This window comes from Rhinolophus sinicus, linkage group LG03 (genome assembly GCF_036562045.2).
Source record: "Rhinolophus sinicus isolate RSC01 linkage group LG03, ASM3656204v1, whole genome shotgun sequence".
In the NCBI taxonomy this organism is placed as follows: domain Eukaryota; kingdom Metazoa; phylum Chordata; class Mammalia; order Chiroptera; family Rhinolophidae; genus Rhinolophus; species Rhinolophus sinicus.
The window spans coordinates 101661309-101676407 of NC_133753.1; the positions used below are offsets into that span (position 1 = coordinate 101661309).

General features: G+C 56.8%; 1 protein-coding gene across 3 annotated transcripts in view; it reads right to left on the minus strand.

Annotated features, from left to right (window-relative positions):
* Nucleotides 1-402: 402 nt before the first annotated feature.
* The window catches only part of SRRM3 (serine/arginine repetitive matrix 3), a 54575-nt gene continuing 39878 nt past the window's right edge, over nucleotides 403-15099 (minus strand). For 2 of the 3 annotated variants that reach the window (XM_074328407.1, XM_074328409.1), the window contains 5 exons: nucleotides 14783-14960; nucleotides 4917-5278; nucleotides 3983-4207; nucleotides 3703-3840; nucleotides 403-1930 (listed from right to left, as the gene is read on the minus strand). In XM_074328407.1, coding sequence (XP_074184508.1) covers nucleotides 1699-1930; nucleotides 3703-3840; nucleotides 3983-4207; nucleotides 4917-5278; nucleotides 14783-14960 — 1135 coding nt within the window. In that variant the 3' untranslated portion in view covers nucleotides 403-1698. Of the gene's footprint in view, nucleotides 1931-3195; nucleotides 3275-3702; nucleotides 3841-3982; nucleotides 4208-4916; nucleotides 5279-14782; nucleotides 14961-15099 lie in introns of all 3 variants that reach the window. The other variant, XM_074328408.1, reaches the window with a different exon arrangement.

The following is a 15099-nucleotide window of genomic DNA, read 5'->3' on the forward strand; positions in this document are numbered from 1 at the left end:
CCCTGTTTGTCACATAGCTAGAAAGAGTTGGGGCCTGGATGTGTAGCCATGTAATGCTCCAAGCTATGTTCTAGCTGTTCTGGAACATTCCACCTATAGGGAGGGTCCTGTGTATTGGCCCAGTGCCTCTTCCCTCTGCTCCACTCTCATGGATTGCTGAAGCTAGATGGGGTGTGGGAGTTGGGGGAGTGGAGGTGGTCTTGGGTCCCTGTTTCCGTTCCCACTGAGCAGCAGGCTCTGCAGACTCAGACATGAAGGTGGGGAGTAGAACTGATTCCTTGGTGCCAGCTCTTCTCTCTGGGTCCTGAAGAGCCTGAGCCCCTCCCATTTCTTGGAGGGAAGGACCCCAGGACCCCATGCCCTACCCATACTCCCCAGGTACCCAAATCCACAGAGGCCTGGTTTCACCACCTGCCATCCGGGCACCGAGTGTTTTATTAGAGTCCAAGTTTTACCCGCACTGCGGAGAGAGGGAGGGGGAAATAGAGAGAGGGAGAACCCGGACCAGACCCCAGACCCCTCCCCCCACCGGAGTCCAGGGCATCTGCCCTATTGGGCCAAGGAAGACTTCGTGAGATCCCTGAGGGCCCCAGGAGGAGGGGGCTGGGAGCAGCAGAAGAGGGCTGGGGGCTACTGTTTCCTATTGATGCTCTCAGACTAGATCCTACCCTTTCTTCTAAGGGCTGTAGCACCCTTCTCTGGAGAGCCTTGGCTGGCCCTCTCGCCACCAAACCCTGAGGAGGAAGTGCTCCCTTGGGCATGCCTGAAGCACGTGTTATCGTGCCTGTGACCCTGTGCTGCCATCTGGCCCATGTCCCAGACAAGGGGCACACAGGGACACCAAGCAGGGCCTACTGGATCATCAGGCTGAATTGCTTCTCTCTTCTCACAGGCCCCCCCTTCATCCACCCCTACTCTCTTCTACCTCCTGAGCTGAACCCCTTTTAATCTCAGGGTCAGATGCAGTTGTAGTCTATGTCCCACCTCTTATCATACAGACGGCCTGGCTGGTGTGGTCTTGGCTCAGGGCATGGGGTGAGGGCTGGAGGGGAGAGCCTGGCCTGGAGAGAAGAGGTGGGATCAAAAGTGAGCTCCCAGACCCGAGGCTGGGGCTTAGAGGCCCTCCTAGTCTGGCACTCCTGGGCCAGGGGATGGATTTAGGGAGGCTGTGGGGCCAGCCTCCAGCCCTCAGCCAGGGCCCTCCTGCAGCCAGCTCAGAAGGCAGTAGCTCCGTAGCCTGGATGGAGGTGCACCAAGAGTTAGGCCATTCAGTCTAACTTAGCTCCTGCTTGCTGTTCCATCTCTTTGTCCACCCAGTGATAGAGAAGAGCCAAGGACCCTGCAGAGTGGTTAGCGGAGGCTCCCAGGACTGGCACCTTCTGAGATGGCTCTGGGTCCACTGAGCGGAGGTCCCCAGCCTGGTGAGCTGGCATCAAGCAGGAAGGGGGGAGGGTGATCCCTGTGTTCGAAAAGGCTCTTTGTTCCCTGGACACAGTGGGCTGGCAGGAGGTGGGGGTGGGAACCCTCTAGAAGCAGCAGAACCCAGCTCCTCCTCGTCTGCAGGGAACCCAACCTCAAGGTCTTCCCTGGCCCTGGGACCTCTTTGTAACAGTGGGGTGCAGGCACCCCCATGAGTCCTGGGGCCTGACCCCTCGCTTGTCACTGTGCCAGGGGGCACTAAACTGGGTCTGTCTGGGCTCAGAAGCCCCCACTTTCTGAACTGCTCCGGCTGTGGTAGCTGGGACTGGGGGTCCGGGAGGGGCTGCACGTGCGGCTGCGGGTCCCACGACTGCGGCTGCTGTAGCTTCCATGGCTGTGGCCAGGGCTGGGGCTGCGGCTGGGGCTCCGGCTTGAGTAGTCACTGCTGCTCAGGCAGCTGGAGGAGGATGAGGGGCTGGGCCGGTAGTAGGGGATGGGCCGCTTTCGGGCACTGCCGGGAGGGAAAAGCTGATTACAGGCCACCCAGGGCCTTCACTCAGGCCCCAAGCCCCTCCCCAGCAGTGGCCAGGGCTTCCCTGCCTCAGACTCCCGAGCCCTGGCCTTGGAGTGCTCCACCCTCCCCCCCCCCATCCCAACAGGACTGGACAGTCAATGGTCACTGGCCAGTTTCATGTTGATCATTTTGTTTTTCCTTACTTGTCTGCAGGGAAAGGGGGCCGAATCTCAGCTTGATCTGAGTAGGTGCTCAATAGATGTTTGTTGAATGAATAAAACTTAAATATAGACAACTCACACCAACCAAGCAGTGGTTTCTGTGCATGGAAGTGTCCATGGAGATGGCCCAACCCTGCTCCTCTGTTCCCCACAGAACTGAGAATTTTGGTTTTTCAGGACTCATGAAGGGAACAAGGAAGAGAGCCCTGGCCACTTCTGCCCATGCCCACGGGCCCCCTCTCCTCACTCAGCTACCTCCCACTAGCCCTGGAGTTAGTTTGAAGCCAGGAGGCTGTGACCCAGAAAAAAGAAAAGAGAGTGGTTAAGGGGGTGACAATGCCCCATCATGTGGGGTTAATTCTGAGGAAGAAAACAGGTGTACATTAGTGGGAGGAGGAGGAGGCAGCCTGGGTGAGGGGCTGAGGTGGGTGCCGGGTGGAAGGTGTGGTGGTCCAGCCATCTTCGGACCCACCTGCATATGGGTGGGGTGTGTGACCTATCTGGGGGGTGTCCCAAGCCTGGACGTCTATCCTCTAGCTCTGCAGTGAGGGGAGGAGGCAATGTGAACATCAAGGACTAGGAAGGGCCAGTTTGAGAATCAGACCATGTGAGAGCTGAAAAGATACTCAAGGAGGCCTGCTTATTGTTCAGACATGAGACTAGAGACCCAGAGAGGCCCACTGATCTCCCAAGATTGCCCAGCAAGGCTGTGGCAGAGCTGGCATCAGAATTTTGCTTGTGGCCCTCTACCCCATGTCAGAGGTCTAGGGCTTCGAGGTGATTTATGCAAATACAGACTATGGCTCACCTGGAGACCCAGGCCCAGACCCTCCAGTGCTAGCAGAGAAGCTCTGATCATAGCACAGCACCACTGGACTGTGTGGGGAAAGTGGGAGGGACTGACTCCTCCTACAGCTGTCCCAGAGACCAGGCTGCTGGTGCCCCCTCCTCCAAATTCCCCAGGGGGCTGGGAGGTGAGCAGTGAGGTTAGTGAGAAAAGGAGAGGCAGACAGACAGCTGAACAGAGCCAGATCAGCTCACTTGGGCATCTCCCTGCAGCCTGTGGAGAGGGGGTCCACTTGGCCCCCAGGCTGGCCACAGGCCACTCAGCAGGCTGGACCTTGAGATGAAGGAGAAAAGGAGACATCATTGCCAGGAGATGAATGTGGGTAGGCAAGAAGGGTGGGAGGGACTCCAGGAGGGATGGCTGGAATCTTCCAGAGCTTAATTCCACATTTTCCACTTACCACCCATACCCAAGTACAGAGCCCACTCCTGTCCATGGGCCTTCAGGCCCCAACCAGAGACCATTCCCTTCTTTGAGGCCTTCTCCTCAGCGAACCTCTACTCTGTCTCCAAGCCCCCTCCCTCTGGAGCACCACTAGTTCTAGCCGCTTTGCTCAGTGAGCCCTCTTCCCTTCAGTGAACCCCCACCTCCTCTCCTTCACCTCCTCCCCTCCCAGCACCAAGTTTAGTCGGTCCCTCCAGGAAGTCCCAGGTGCCCTCACCCCGGAGATCTCTGCGGCTGGTCCCCCGGCCCCTCCATACCTGGTGATGCGCCGCGGTTCCATGAAGCTGGGCGAGTCCCGGCGTCGCTTGCGGATGGGCGAGTAGCTGCGGGAGCGGCGCCTCGCGCGAGCGGCCTCGGCCTCTGCGTGCCGCGCGCGGCCCTCGACGTCCTTGTCCCTGTGGGACCGGGCCGGAGGTGAGCGCCGCGACCCGCCCGCTGCCGCCGCTGCGGCAAGAGGGCGCCCCGGGCGCGCCTTCTCCCCGGCCCCCCGCACCTCTTCTTGCCCCCACCGCCAGTCGGGATCCGGGCCGCACTTACCGGCCCACGGGTTTCTTGGGCGACGGCGAGCGGCTGGGGCTGCGGGCCCTCTTCTCCGCTGAGCGCGAGCGGGATTTGGAGGGCGAGCGACTGGAGCTCCAAGAGCGCGGGTCGGGGCCCGGGCTACGCGACGAGCTCTTCCCTTCCGGGCCTCCGGGCCGGCCATGCGCGCCCGGGGACGGGGAGGTACTGGCCGGCCGGGCGCGCGGGGGCCGCTCCTTGGCCCTGAAGGAGGGGCACGGCGACAGGGGGCTCAGCTAAGGAGAAAGTGGGCTCCGTGGAGGGGAGGGGTGAAGTGAAGGGGAAAGAGAGGGGGCCCGGTGATAGGGTGGGGGCTCAGCTAGGGAGAAAGTGGGCTCCTAGGAGGAGCAGAGTGGGAGATCCCAGCTAGGGAGAAAGCGGGCTCCGTGGAGAGAAGAGGCTCAGTAGGGGGAGGGGTTCTATGGGGGAGGAATTTAACGAGGAGGGGATGGGTTAGTGAGCGGGAGAAGGTTGTGTGTGAGTTGCGGTGGGAGGCTCCTGGAGGGTAAGTTACTAGAGGAAGGAAGGGGGGCGGGGAGAGGAATCAGCGAAGAAGAGGTTGTTCCGTGGTGTCGGTGGAGAGTGATCACTGAGGGGGGGTCCAAGTGAGGGAGGAGGGTGATCCGTGGTGCCGGGGAGAACATGGATTTTTTTGGGGGGGAGTAGTAGAAAGAAAGGTGCGGGGAGAGTATCTTTGTGCAAGAGAGGGCGCCTGGGGTCGAGGGAGAGCGATGGGGGGGGGAGCTCAGAGGGATCGCGGGGGTTAGGGTGCTCGGTGGAGGTGGGAGGAAATGATTAGTGGGGAGAAAGAGTGGTTAGTAAGGTGGGGAGCTCAGTGATGCAAGCGTCCGGGAAAGGGCAGTGCTCAGTGCAGGGATGGGAACCCCGGCTACCTGGGGACACGCCTGCTCACCGTTTCCCGTGCCCGCTGTGGCCTCGCTCGGAGCCCGGCTCAGGCCCGGGGCCGGGGGCGCCGCCCCCGCCCGAGTCGCTGCTGGACCCGGCCCTGCTGAGCGAGCGCGACGAGCCCCGGGGCGGCGCGGGCCGGGCGCGCCGGCGGCCCCTGCGGCGGGGCACGGACGCCGGGGACCGCGAGCGTCGCCGCCGCCGCCGCCGTCGCCGCCGCCGCCTGGCCGGCCCGCCCGCCGCGCGGCCTCCTCTGCCCTGCGACGACGGCGCCGAGCGCGGGCTTGGGCTCTCCTTCTCCCGCGCGGGCGGCGTGGCTGCGCCGGCCACCGCCTGGTCGCAGGCCCTGGGTGAGGGCGAGCTGGGCTTCTGACGGGGAGAGAGGCAGAGAGGGCAGGGGGGGGCGGGAGGGGAGGGAGACGGAGACAGGGGACAGAGAGACGGAAGCGAGACAGAGAAAACAGAAAAGATGGAGAACCCAGAGGAGAGAGGCAGAGTCAGAGGAAACAGAGAGGAGAGATAGGGACAAGTTAGGGAAACAGACAAAACGGATTTGAGGAGGCCGAGAAAAAGTGGGGAGAGAGAGAGAACACAGACCAAGAGAAGAGCGAGAGAGCGGGCGGGTGGGGTGGGGGGAGAGAAGAAGAGGGGGCTTTCACCGGGCCCAGGCCGAGGTCTGCCAGTCCCGGAGCATCGCACACACGGTTCCCCGCGCCTGCCCTGCCTCTGCCTCTCCTGAGTGTCCACCTTCTGGCCTCAACAGTGCAGCTCATGCAAGGTTCTCAGCATGCAAAACACAAGAGGGACGGAGCGGTGGGGGGGCGGGGGGCTGACAGGGAGGGGGCTCCAGGAGGGGCACGGGGGCTGGCATTGCCCCCCCGATGGGACGGACGATCCCGGCAGAGAGAAGAGAGAGGGCGGGCACCGGGAGGCCGGGCCAGTGCCAGCCCAGCAGACCAGGCTCCCCAGCGCTTGGGGGTGGGTGAGGGGATGGAGGGGGCACACGGCACACAGATGGGAGTAGGGACGGGGCTGGACAACTGAACTCAAAACTGAACCGAAGAAAGGGAAGAAAAACAGAAATAAAAGACAAAATCCACAAATGTCATTAGATACCAAAATCAAAAACAATGTCTCAACTCCTGGGGAACTGACATTTTTCTGTTAACATTTTTCTTTGTTTTCCGGCCCTGCAGAGACCTGTGGAGCTGTCAGTAGCACCTGACTGTCTTTCTGTTTCTCTCTTTTTTCTTTTTCTTTCTTTTTTTTTTTTTTTTAAGTTCTGATTTTTTTTAAGTCCCTCTTGGTTAACGTCCACTTACCAATAAAGTGGCACTTCCTCCTTTAGTAGGTAAGATGTGTAAGAGAAGGGAAAAGTGTGGTAGCGTAAGTTCATCATTAGATTCACAAAAATGCAAGAGAGATAGAGAGAGAGAGAGAAAAACTCAACCACCCCATTCTAGGCCAAGAGGAGGCCACACTGCCTCTGGAGGAAGGACTGGCAGCGCCTGGCTCCTCCGGCCTGAGCGGGCACCTCCTGGGTGACCACTGGATAGAGATGTCAAATGTTTTTCCAAAAGTGGAGTTAGGACACAAGGATCTGGATACAGAAAACCTGAAAGGGCACCTGGTACCTTCAAAAGAGCCCTGGCTGGGAACCAGGGCCTGAGAGCCTGTCACTGCCTCACTGAGTGACCCTGGCCAAGTCACTTCCCCATTCTGGGCCTCAGTTTCCCCATCCACTAAATGAGAGGGTTGGGCTTTGCTTCCTGATGTTCCTTCCAGAGCAAATATTCCAGGATTCTCTGTACACCCCTGACCACCCTCTCCATCCTCCTCCCTGTCCAGAGCTAGCCCTCCTGTCCCTGGGCTTCCTTCCATCTGATAGCAGTTGATTGCCCTTGTCTGCTTATAAGTCTGTCCTTCACCCCCACTCAACCCCAGTCACCAGCACCAGCTTGGCTTTGAGCACCTCCAGGGCAGGACTGGTGCGGAATTCCCCTGCAACTTCAGTTCTTATTACAGAACTTGGCACTTAGTAGGGTCTCAATGCGGTTTGCTGAGGAAGGAAGACGTGCCCTATAAGGGCCAGGGCCAAACCAGGGAGTCAGTCCTAGGACAGGGGCAGGGTCCTGGCCAAGTTCTTCAGGCAGGTTCGTGGGATGAGAGAACAAAACCAGCTGCCACCCTCAGGGTATCTTGCTGCCAGGGACTAGAAGGCAAGTGGTTGCTTCTGCAGGGGGCAGGGTGGTGCCAAGGCCTCTCTGTGCAAGCCTGGATCCGCCTGGGCATGGAGGTAGAGCCAAGAAGTCAGACCCATTAGTGGAAAGGCACAACCAGCTCGTGGCTGGTGGCTGAAGCAGCCAATGAACACCAGCCATAGCAGGTGAGAACAGTTGACCAGAGCCATATGGGCCCCGAAGACCTCCTCCTGGGGGAGTCTGGGGCCTCTTTTTGGGGCAAAGGCAGGCATAGGTGGGCAGAGTAGATATTACTGGGTACCAAGGTACCCCTCTGAGTACCCTGAACCTAGCCTAGGAGAGATGGAGTCTGGGTTGTTCAGCCATGGCCTCTCTGCGATGGCAGTTCCATTCTCAATAGGCATTACCAGGAGACATTGGCTCTCCAACACATACACCCTCCACCCCAGCCGGTACAGCTCCCAAGCCCCCAACACTAGGTTCTGTCATCCAGCATCCTTTTCCTTCCGGAGAAGGCAAATGAGAAAGTCTCCAGGTTCTTCAGATTTCCTGTTTCTTTCCTATCCCCTGGGTTGTCAGGGTGTAAAATGAACACATACTAGGTCGGGGAGTGGGGGCCCTGACAGCCAATGCATAGTATCCCACACCCAAGGAAACACTGGACCCTGCCTTTGCTTGCTACTTTGGGGATTGGGGCGGGGGGGTGGGGGGCAACAAGGCAAGGAGGCATAATACTAGGGAATTAGGACCTGGATGTGAATTCTCCAACCCAGATTCTGGGTCTGAGCCACTACTGACTCCTGGGAAGAGGCCAGCAGTGGGGAAAGAAGACTCAGGGCCACAATGTTCCTTCCCACTGTTGGGCTGGGAGGGGGTGGGAGTGTTAGGTACAAAAAGGGTCTGGGTTGGGTGGACCCCCACCCCCACGAGGTTGCTGTCCCCAACCTGTGAGGTGCAAGCGCCTGTGCTGATCTGGACCCTTCCTGCCAGGCATGTCTTGAAGTCCAATCTCTTCCCCATTTTCCTCTCACCTCCTCCAAGCCCACAGGCTGCCATAGCCCAGGATGATACTAGTAATTGGACTAATGCGGCAGAGTGAACACGCTGGATTCAGCCCTGATGCAAGTTTGCTGTGAGATCTTAAGGAAGTGACCTCACTCTGGGGCCTCAGTTTTCCTGTTGGTAAAATGGACATAACTGGGTTCTTTGCTGAAGAGAGTGGGCCTCTTAGGGGTTGAGAGGTTCTTTACACAGTACAACTGACTGACTGTTCACTCACAAACAAACAGGGTCAGGCAGTGCAGGTAGGCCTGGGGCCCCATGGCATGTCCCCCAAGTGCTAGGATGGCAGAGGATGGGAGGAAGGTGCTGCAGGAAGATTCCTGGGGCCAATCTCACTCTTATCCTCCCATCCCTCCAAAAGCCCTCTGAAAGGGTCGCCATGGTCCTGGCCGGAGGGTGAGCCTTATTCACACCTTGGCGGGAATGATCAAAGCCCAGACACCATGGAACCTCATGGCTGGACAGGCCTGTGGCAGCCAAGGACCACCAAACATCTCCTCTGGAAGCCTGCTCTGTGTATCTCCTGTCCCTCTTGCCTGGAACTCCTCTCTTCTTCCCCTTCCCGTCTCTGACTCACAGCCTAGCTAATACCTTGTCTTACCTCTACAGTCAGCCCAAGGTCACCACCTCCAGGAAGCCTTTCCTGAGCCTCATCCTGAGTCAGATGCACTTCTCTATGATCCCACAGACCCTTGTTGGTTCCTTCAATATAGACAGCGCCAGGACGTGCTAAGGGCTACAGTAACAAGCTGAACTTCCCATCTACAGTTCAGCGTGGCCCCTGTCATCATTCTGCGTGATCTTTGTCTTCTAGCCTGGCAGGTGGGGGCTGCAAATCCAGCTCTGCCTGCCTCTCCCCTGGCATGGACACCCACACAGGGCCTGGCAGAGAAGTGCTCAGCAAATACTTGCTTAGTGTGTGTCTGAATGAATGAATGAATGAATGAGACTTCACCTGCTTCTGATCCCTGTTCCCAGGAGCCCCTCTGTTCCTTGATACCACCTGCTCCCCAACATCTTTTCTTTCTTTTAAACTTCTTGTTTTAATGAAACTTTATCTCAGGTTACATTTATGTGCTATGTAAACAACCCTTTGACTTAGTTAATTTGGAGAGAAGAAAGTACGATGATATTGATTGATCATTGACTTCCTATCTGACAGCTTTTCTTTTGTTTGTGGAAGAAATTTTCCAGGGGAAAAGACAATGGGAAGAGAGTAGCAAGGAAGTGTCCTTGCCTGATCCCGGTATTCTTAAAGACAAGAATAGGTGAATGTCGGACAAACAAGTACCTGCTCTGACTCAGCATCTGAGCATCCTGTTTCTGGGTTGCTGGTCATATCAGGCACTCCTTGAGGGTGAGGCCTGCACTCCCCCCATCAGGCTGGGACAGTCTCCTCCATTAGAGACCAGCAGTACTTTCTCCCTCCATGAACAATTTCCCTGTCTGCACTCCTAGCATCACCCAAGGCTGAGGAATGTTCTGAGTGGCTGAGCTCTCAGGCCTACCCCTGGGATCAACATGGGGGAGACGAGGCCTTCTCTTTTCAAAGCTGAGGATGGAGGCCCAGTGAGGCTTCACAAGGGTTGGGATGTCAAACTTCTGTAGCTGCTCCCAGGTGGGGCAGGAAATAGTTGAAAGGGCAGGAATAGGGAGCTGGGAGGACCTGCCTCTGACATATGCCCTCAGTGTGGCTGGATGAGCACGGGGCTGGGAGTCACAAATCCCAGGACCTAGATTGGTTCTGTCCTCATACCCAGGGGTATTGTGTCCCCTACTGACTATCCCTTCTAAGTCATTCTGCACATTCAGCTCAAATTTGGAAGACAAAAGGATGCTGGGGGAAGGAGGGAGCCCCTGTCTGGATTGGGTAGCTGAGAGTTCCCTCCATCCCCCAAGAAGCCCCCCCAGAGACTTTGCTAATTAGGCCCTCTAAGTCCAGTACCTGCTCCTGGCCAGCTCGCCCCCCACCCAAAGTTCAGCTACCATCATGTCCCAAGGATGGAGCTGTGAGGTTCAGCCTGGGTGTCAGCTGCTCCCCCAAAGTCCTGCAGCTCCCACCCTATAGGTCCACCTGCTGCCAGGACAGGGCCTGAAGGAGCCATGCAGGCCCCAGAGGGTGGGGACAGGGACAGGTGGGACAGGGCTCTTTCCCCAGGTCTGACCTCAGCCAGAACTTCCTCCAGGATCTGGAGGCCAAAAGGCCCAGCACAGGCTCCACCACCACTGCTTATTGCCCAAGTGGGCTCCAGGGGCTAGCAGGGGTGAGGAGTGAGAGGCAAGAGGCTCAGCAGCTACTTCAGACAACAGAAATCAAATTGGCTCAACCGCAGCATAGAGTTCAGGAAGGGAACACAAACTTGGAATGCTATACCACACAGAAATGCATTCGGACAACAAAATGAGAAAGAGAAGGGAGGTTAGGGGATGGGGGTGGGGTGGAGAGGAAGAAAAAGGAGTAGGGAATGTGGAAAGGAGGGAAGAATGAACCAGAAAAGTTGTTGGGGAAAGTCAAGAAAACCAAATGACAAACCAGGAAACACAGCTTTGTAGCTCATTTGGAGAAAATGCAAGTTACAAATGAGTAGTCACTAAAATAAAGAAAGAAAAGGAAAGGGAAGAAAACCAACCAGAGTGAGACTGAGAGAAAGAGAGAGAAAGAAAACCACATTCAAACCAAGCAGAGTGGTGGGGCTTATCTGGAGATGGGAGCGAGCGAGCGCACAGCTGAGCCGGGATACCTACCTTCTCAGTGGTCAGGGAGAGGAATGCAATAATAAAAAAGAAAAGAAGGTCTCCGCATTGGGAATGCAGAATGGGGAAAGACAGTGACTCTAAGCTGTGCTCCCCCCTCTGAGTCAGCACGTGGGCAGCCAAGTGTGGCTTTTGGTCTATTCCCAGGGAGGGGAGGGGGCTCCTGTCCAGCCACTTCTGTTTGCTCCCCCCCCCCACCCCCCACAGGCTCCAATAGCCAAGCTTTTCTTAACTCTTCAAACAACAGAAAACTTCCAGAGGGCATGCAGGAAGCGGATGATGGAAGCAGAACCACAGGGTGGGCAAAGGAGGGGCTGGTAGCATGGGGAGAGAGCCCATTTCAAGGGGAGAGATGGAGAGAAATTGAGAGAGACCGAGAGACACAGGGAAAGAGAGAGAGAAGTAGATGGAGAGAGAGAGAGAAAGAGAAAGACAGAAACAAAGGCAGAAGGAAACAGAGAAAGGTGGACTCAGCCAGAAAGAAGAAAGAGAAGCTGTTTAAACCAGGCCAGAGTGGACAGGTGGGGTGAAAGGAGAACTGTGCATTTAAAAGGGAAGGCAACCACAGATTCAATTTGGAGGATCCATCCTGCCTCAAGTCAACCCCACTCCCTTTCTCCCTGTCTTCAGCATAATTTAACAAAATTCATCCCTCCTGCCTCCTCTGGCTTCATCCTGGAAGAAATGCCAAGATGTCCCTCTTCTGACTGCCCTGCTCCAGCCATGGTCACTGCTCTTTCCTGGGGGTGAGAAGGGAGGCCTGGGGTGAGGCAGGTCAGGGAGTGCCATGGGCCCCTCTTCCTCAGGTCACCCTAGGCTGCCCATTTGAGCCAGAGAGCCTGCGCGCCTTGCTCACAACCGTCTCTGGCACTTTCAGCAGCGGTAAGGCTTCCCTCAACACTTCCAATGCTGGGGACAGGCAGAGCCCTACTGTGCAGGCCGCAGACCCTACACACCCCATCTGGCCAACATGCTGGGCCTTGGCTCAGCATCTGACTCTTCCATCCCACCCTGTGTGACTTGGAATCGCTCCCTTCTCTCTCCGGTTCCCTCCTCCGGGGCCTCCTAAGGAGGAAGGTGCTAAGCAGCCTGACCCTATCTGGCCCAGCCATCTCAAATTCGATGGGAGTGAAGCTCAACGGCCTGGGAAGTTCCTCGGGTGACTGGGCTAGGTCTTTCCCTCCCTGGGCCTCCCAGCTTCTCTCCGGGGTTCCTTATATACAGGCACACAGAAGCACAGTCTGCATCGCTTGTGTTAATTTGAAAGCTGAGGCAGTTCTATCACGTGCCAGTGCCCTGGTTTGAGGACCGGCTGCTGCTGTGGATGAGGCTGGAGCTGTTGGCGTGGGAATCATTTTTTAAGAGTTATCTTCCCTTTTAAATTCTGATTACAAAGGAAAAATAAGTATATAGAGATATGTATATGATTAATGTTCACTTGAGATTCAAAAACCATCTCTGCATTAGGAGCAGAGGCTCCCATAGTAACACACACAAAAGCAAAATTCTAGAACAACAAAGAAGAGAAAAAACCCCAGAGAGATAGTTTGCATTTTGCATTTCTGTACATTACAAAAGGAAAAAATAAAAAAAAACAAGAAGAAAAGAAAAAGGAAAAGAAAATACAAACAAAAATAAAGTAATAGGAAAAGTTACATAAACTTCCCCACCCTCTTCCCTTGCCACTAAAGGAGAAATGGAATCACAATATTACCACGTTTCAAATGGGAGGCTAAAAAAAAAAACAAAAAAAAACATAGACGGGGTTAAAAATGGTGAGCTTTTCTTTTTCCGTTTGTCTCTCTCTCTTTTTTTTTTTTTTTTAAGGTAGTGTCCAAAAATACCACCCCCAGGCTTTTCCCAAAAAGCACTTTTTGGTTACTAGCAAAGTCTGTGACCCGCCCCATCTCACCTCCCTGGAGACCAGAGAAAACTAGGCTCATTTCACTCCTAGCAAAGGCTTTGTGGGCAAGGAGGGGGTCAGTGTGCAGGTGAGAGGCAGGGGACATTCTGAAGGCCCTGATCCCCAGGGCCCAGAAGGTAGGGAGAGGATTTGGGGACCATGTTTTGTGAAAGGAGTCACCAAGTGCTGTTTCCTAGAAAACTCCCAGGGCAATGTCAAAATGGAGTCGAGTTTTAGGAGGGAGGTAAGATTGGGGTGCTGCTGAGGCTTCCTTTCCCCCCTCTCCCTGAGGCTAGGCCACCTTCCCTGACTACTTGCTCCTGGGCTCTACCTAGCGGCTGTGGCCATTTTGCTTGCCCAGGGCCCTTGTGGGGGCTATGGCTCAGGCCTCCAAGGCTGGGGTGGGGACCAAAAGTGGGAAGAGACATCCTTTCCATCCTGGCTTGAGAGAATCTGGGGAGAGAAACTTTCTGTCGCTCTGAGGATGGGGGGTGGGCATGAGGACACGAAGCTCTCATGAGCAGGCTTGGGGCACTGTGTTGTTAGGACTCTGTGCCCATGGGAGTGGTGGGGGGGCCCAGGCTGGGCATCAGGTCTGGGGCCTGTCCCTGTCCTCACTGCCCTCAGCTATCTCTGCATGCCCTCTCCCACACCCAAGACAGATCCAGGTCCCTCTGAGCTCAGGAGCCTGGCAGGTGGGGGCAGTCAGGTAATGTCCTTAAACAAAAGTTAACCTTGAGACCAAGAGCCTTTTGTCAGGTGCACTTGGCTTTCCTCACTGAGGCTGTGGGACTAAGGGTGTTTGAGAAAAGAAAGGGAGTGAAAGGAAAACAGCCAAAAAAATCAAAATGAAATTGACCAACACGTACATGTTTGCTGCTGAGACCTGAGGTCTGGAGAGGAGCAGCTCCCGCCTCCCTGCTGAAGCTTCTGGGGCAGCCTGCAGGTCTGGGGGGCAACCTGCAGGCTACCCACCCCAAGTCCCCTGTGTCTACCCAGTGCCCCCTGCCAGTGCTACAGCCCCTTCTCCCTGAGGGCACCGCTACCCTGTACTCTAAAATCAAAAGACAAAAGGGGGTGTGGGCCTCCCTTGGGGCCTGGGAGAACCCCCACCCTGGCCCAGATCATTCAGCTGCCAGCTCCTACCATCACCATACCTGCCTGTGCGTCTCAAGGCATCTGTGCCCCGCCTGGAAGATGGATGGGGACAGTTTTTGGGGTGATGTTGGTGTGGTCTCTGAGGAAGCAATGGGTACACTGGGGGGTGCCTTAGAAAGGAATGGGCCCTGGGAAGTGGAACCGCAAGGTTGAGACACCTGTTCAAGCAAGGGCAGTGCTGGGGCAAACACAGACTCTCCCTGGAGCAGGGACTTGAGAAATACTGCTCTGTCGTGGCAAGGGGACTGCCACCACAGATAGGGGGAGGGATCTGAGAGAGGGGTGGGGGCTAGTAAGGGGGTTGAGGGAGAGAGGGTGCTCTGAGAGGAGGAAAGGGCTTGGTGGGGAGAGGGGTGCTCCCACTCAAGTGATGCCCAGGGGAGATCCTATCTCTTGAGTCCTGTTCCAATGGCCATGCCCCCTCCCACCCCAATATGCCTGGGAAAGGGAAGCAAGAGATCTTGGTTCATTTGTAGCTCTTTATCCAAATGGCTGAGTGCCACTGTGGTCAACCCTCTCTAGCCTTCAATTTGCCAAGCTCAAGGGTGGCCCAAGCCTGCAGGGGTGGGGGGGGCTCACCCTGACACTAAGACCAGGGGGGCGCAACAACCAAGCACTCCTGGCCGCTCCCGTGCTGGGAGGGCGCATGGGAGGGGGGAAGCGGCCCGAGGGAGGTGTGCAGCGACCCCGCCCCGTTACACACTCACTGCCCCATGGCCCGGCAGCGACCCTCCCGGCCCCAGCTCGGCGCAGCCCGCGGGCACGGGAACCGTCTGCAAAGCAAGGCGTACGTACATCGGGCGGGCTGTGCGCCGAACCTGGGCGGCCCCCGTGAGCTCCGCTCCGCTGCCTGCTGCCGCCGTTCTGCTGGGGCGATCCCCATCCGCTGCCGCCTGACGGGGAAGGCGACCGGCTCCCGCTGGACCGCTGGCTGCCCGTCTTCCGCCGGTCGTCTCTGTGCTTGGGGCTCAGCCTGGGGGCAGGGGACATGAGGGGAGACAGCGTGGGATGCCCCCTCTGTAAGAGGCCTCTGCCCCGCGGGAAAGGCAGCTCCCCACCTGCCCAGTCACTGGGCCAGGAACTCTTCCATTTAGAGAGAAGGCCGCAGCCCT